At 45.9% G+C, this 2,202-nt stretch overlaps 1 protein-coding gene across 2 annotated transcripts; it reads left to right on the top strand.

Annotated features, from left to right (window-relative positions):
- On the top strand, positions 1 to 1,810 carry HOXB4 (homeobox B4). Of its 2 annotated transcripts, XM_008945697.1 has the most exons (3): positions 55 to 81; positions 193 to 619; positions 1,431 to 1,747. In XM_008945697.1, exons 1-3 carry the CDS (start codon positions 55 to 57, stop codon positions 1,745 to 1,747), a joined length of 771 nt encoding a protein of 256 aa, XP_008943945.1. The 2 variants fall into 2 exon arrangements, with proteins under 2 accessions (XP_008943946.1, XP_008943945.1); XM_008945698.1 differs by having other exon boundaries at positions 1 to 619; positions 1,431 to 1,810.
- Positions 1,811 to 2,202: the final 392 nt, after the last annotated feature.

Genomic DNA, 2,202 nt, shown 5'->3' with positions numbered 1-2,202 from the left:
AGATTTCCTTATCCGGGGATCGCAGGGCACCTCGCCATTGGCCCGCGCTGTCACATGGACTCCAACTTTGTTCACTTGACAGTAAGTAGGAGGGTTTCACGAAACAGGAAAACGAGTAAAGGGGGGGACAGGAATAAATTTTAGGAGAGATACATATATATATATTTTTTTTTTCGTGTGTGCAATTCTAAGAAATTAATGGCCATGAGCTCGTTTTTGATCAACTCCAACTATGTGGACCCCAAGTTCCCACCCTGTGAAGAGTATTCCCACAGCGATTACCTTCCCAATCACTCGCCGGAATATTACAGCAGCCAGAGGCGAGAGAGCACTTTCCAACATGAAGCGATGTACCAGCCGCGGTCAGCCTGCAAGGAGCAGCTCTACGCGTCCTGTCAGAGCTCCGGCCACCAAGCAGCGGTGTTATCCCCCCGGGGTCATGTCCATCCTCCGGCCGGACTGCAGAGCCACCTCTCTGAGCCAAACCAGCCCTGCGAGCCGGTCACCCCCAGCCCACCACCCTCCTGCAGCCAAAACTCTCTGAACCAAAGCCCTTCCAATTCCTCTTGCAAAGAGCCGGTAGTTTACCCCTGGATGAAAAAAGTCCATGTAAGCACGGGTAAGTGAACTAAAGTGGCTTTGCTTTATACTGAGTAGCACCTCAAAGTCTTGTAGAAATCTTATTGCACCAGTTGTAAAATAACCATTCGTGGAGATTTACGATCGCCTGTTTGCAGAGCGGTATAATTACATCCTCCATAAATTTTTATTGCTCTGCTTGGCCATGTGCCTTTGAAGTCTCTGTTACCATCCTCCTCCAATTTCTTGCAGGCTACTCTCTTTCTTTCTTTTTTTTTTCTTCTTTTTATGGCTGTTGAATCTTCATAAGTTAAGTTTTATGTTTTCGTAATTTGTATTTAAGTGGCGGGTTGAGTAAACTTTTACTATTTTCCCTCTTCCCCCCTCCCCCCCTTTCTTTTTTTTTAAGTGTGATATTTAATAAAAAGGAGTGTCTGTGTTTGCCCGTTTGCACGTATGTGGGGGGGGGAACTTTAAAGATTTAGGGATAATAGATGTCCGAGCAGAAGCGTGTGTATATATCTGTGTACAGACACACGTAGAGGGCACGGAAAATGTGTCTGGGGGACCTTATAAAAACGTTTGGACAGGAATACACGTCAAGCAACGAGGATGGAGGTGGAGATTTGGAGATAGGTTCTGGGGATATTTTTAGAAGGTTTGCGGTCTATTTTTTTTTTTTTTTTTTAGTATATCCCCCCACCAAAAGAATGTGTGATGCTTTTTTTTTTGGGTGGGGGGGAAGGGACCCGTTAAAGGAACAGCTCAGTAATTCTTCTGCTTTTTTTTTTTTTTCCCCTTTTTGTTTTTTTTCCTCCTTTTTTCTTTTTTCCTCCTTTGTGTTTGTTCAGTAAACCCCAATTACTCAGGAGGGGAACCGAAACGCTCTCGCACAGCCTACACCAGGCAGCAAGTCCTGGAGCTGGAGAAGGAATTTCACTATAACCGCTATCTCACCCGGAGGCGCAGGGTGGAGATCGCCCATTCCCTCTGCCTCTCCGAGCGCCAGATCAAAATCTGGTTCCAGAACAGGAGGATGAAATGGAAAAAAGACCACAAGTTACCCAATACCAAGATCAGGTCTAATTCTTCCAGCTCCTCTGCCAGCCTGCAGATCCCACAAGGAGGATCTCAAAACCGATCCCATGGACCAGCCACCAGCCTATAACTATTCCTCGGATGGATGGATGGATGGATGGATGGATGGATGGATGGATGGAGTGTGTTTGTGGCTGTGAGGTTGTGTGTATGTAGGGAACACATGATATTTTTTTGTTTTCAGCGAGGGAAGGAGGGGTACTCATTATTTATAGGGGGAACAGAGGGAGACTCAGCTGCAACAAAGCAGAGCCGTGCTGTTGTGCCTCTCTTCCATTAAAAGAAGGCTGTAGATAGTAGTTTTCAGATTTGGCTAAGATGGATCCTTGTTTCATCTTTAATCACGCCAAGCTCTGCCCCATTTGTCATGTTTACTCTCCCGTACAAAGGATGGACCTTATGTCTGCTATTACCTCGACAACCAGCGCTCACTTTAATAAATGAGGCTCAGTTTCTTCAAGACGAACTGGATTTTCTGCCCCCCCAACCCCCCCGCCTTATTTTTTTTCCTCCTTTTTTTCCCTT

Source organism: Merops nubicus, unplaced genomic scaffold (assembly GCF_000691845.1).
Source record: "Merops nubicus isolate BGI_N331 unplaced genomic scaffold, ASM69184v1 scaffold25468, whole genome shotgun sequence".
Lineage (NCBI taxonomy): Eukaryota > Metazoa > Chordata > Aves > Coraciiformes > Meropidae > Merops > Merops nubicus.
Note: the sequence above shows the minus strand (reverse complement) of the source record. Positions and strands in the feature narration are given on the sequence as shown.

What these genes read in the sequence shown, in the direction of transcription:
- HOXB4 (XM_008945697.1), top strand. Translation starts at nt 55, where the DNA reads ATGGACTCCAACTTTGTTCACTTGACA. An exon ending in CCAACTTTGTTCACTTGACA is followed by an intron (nt 82 to 192) that starts GTAAGTAGGAGG and finishes TGCAATTCTAAG; the next exon opens with AAATTAATGGCCATGAGCTC. An exon ending in AAAAGTCCATGTAAGCACGG is followed by an intron (nt 620 to 1,430) that starts GTAAGTGAACTA and finishes GTGTTTGTTCAG; the next exon opens with TAAACCCCAATTACTCAGGA.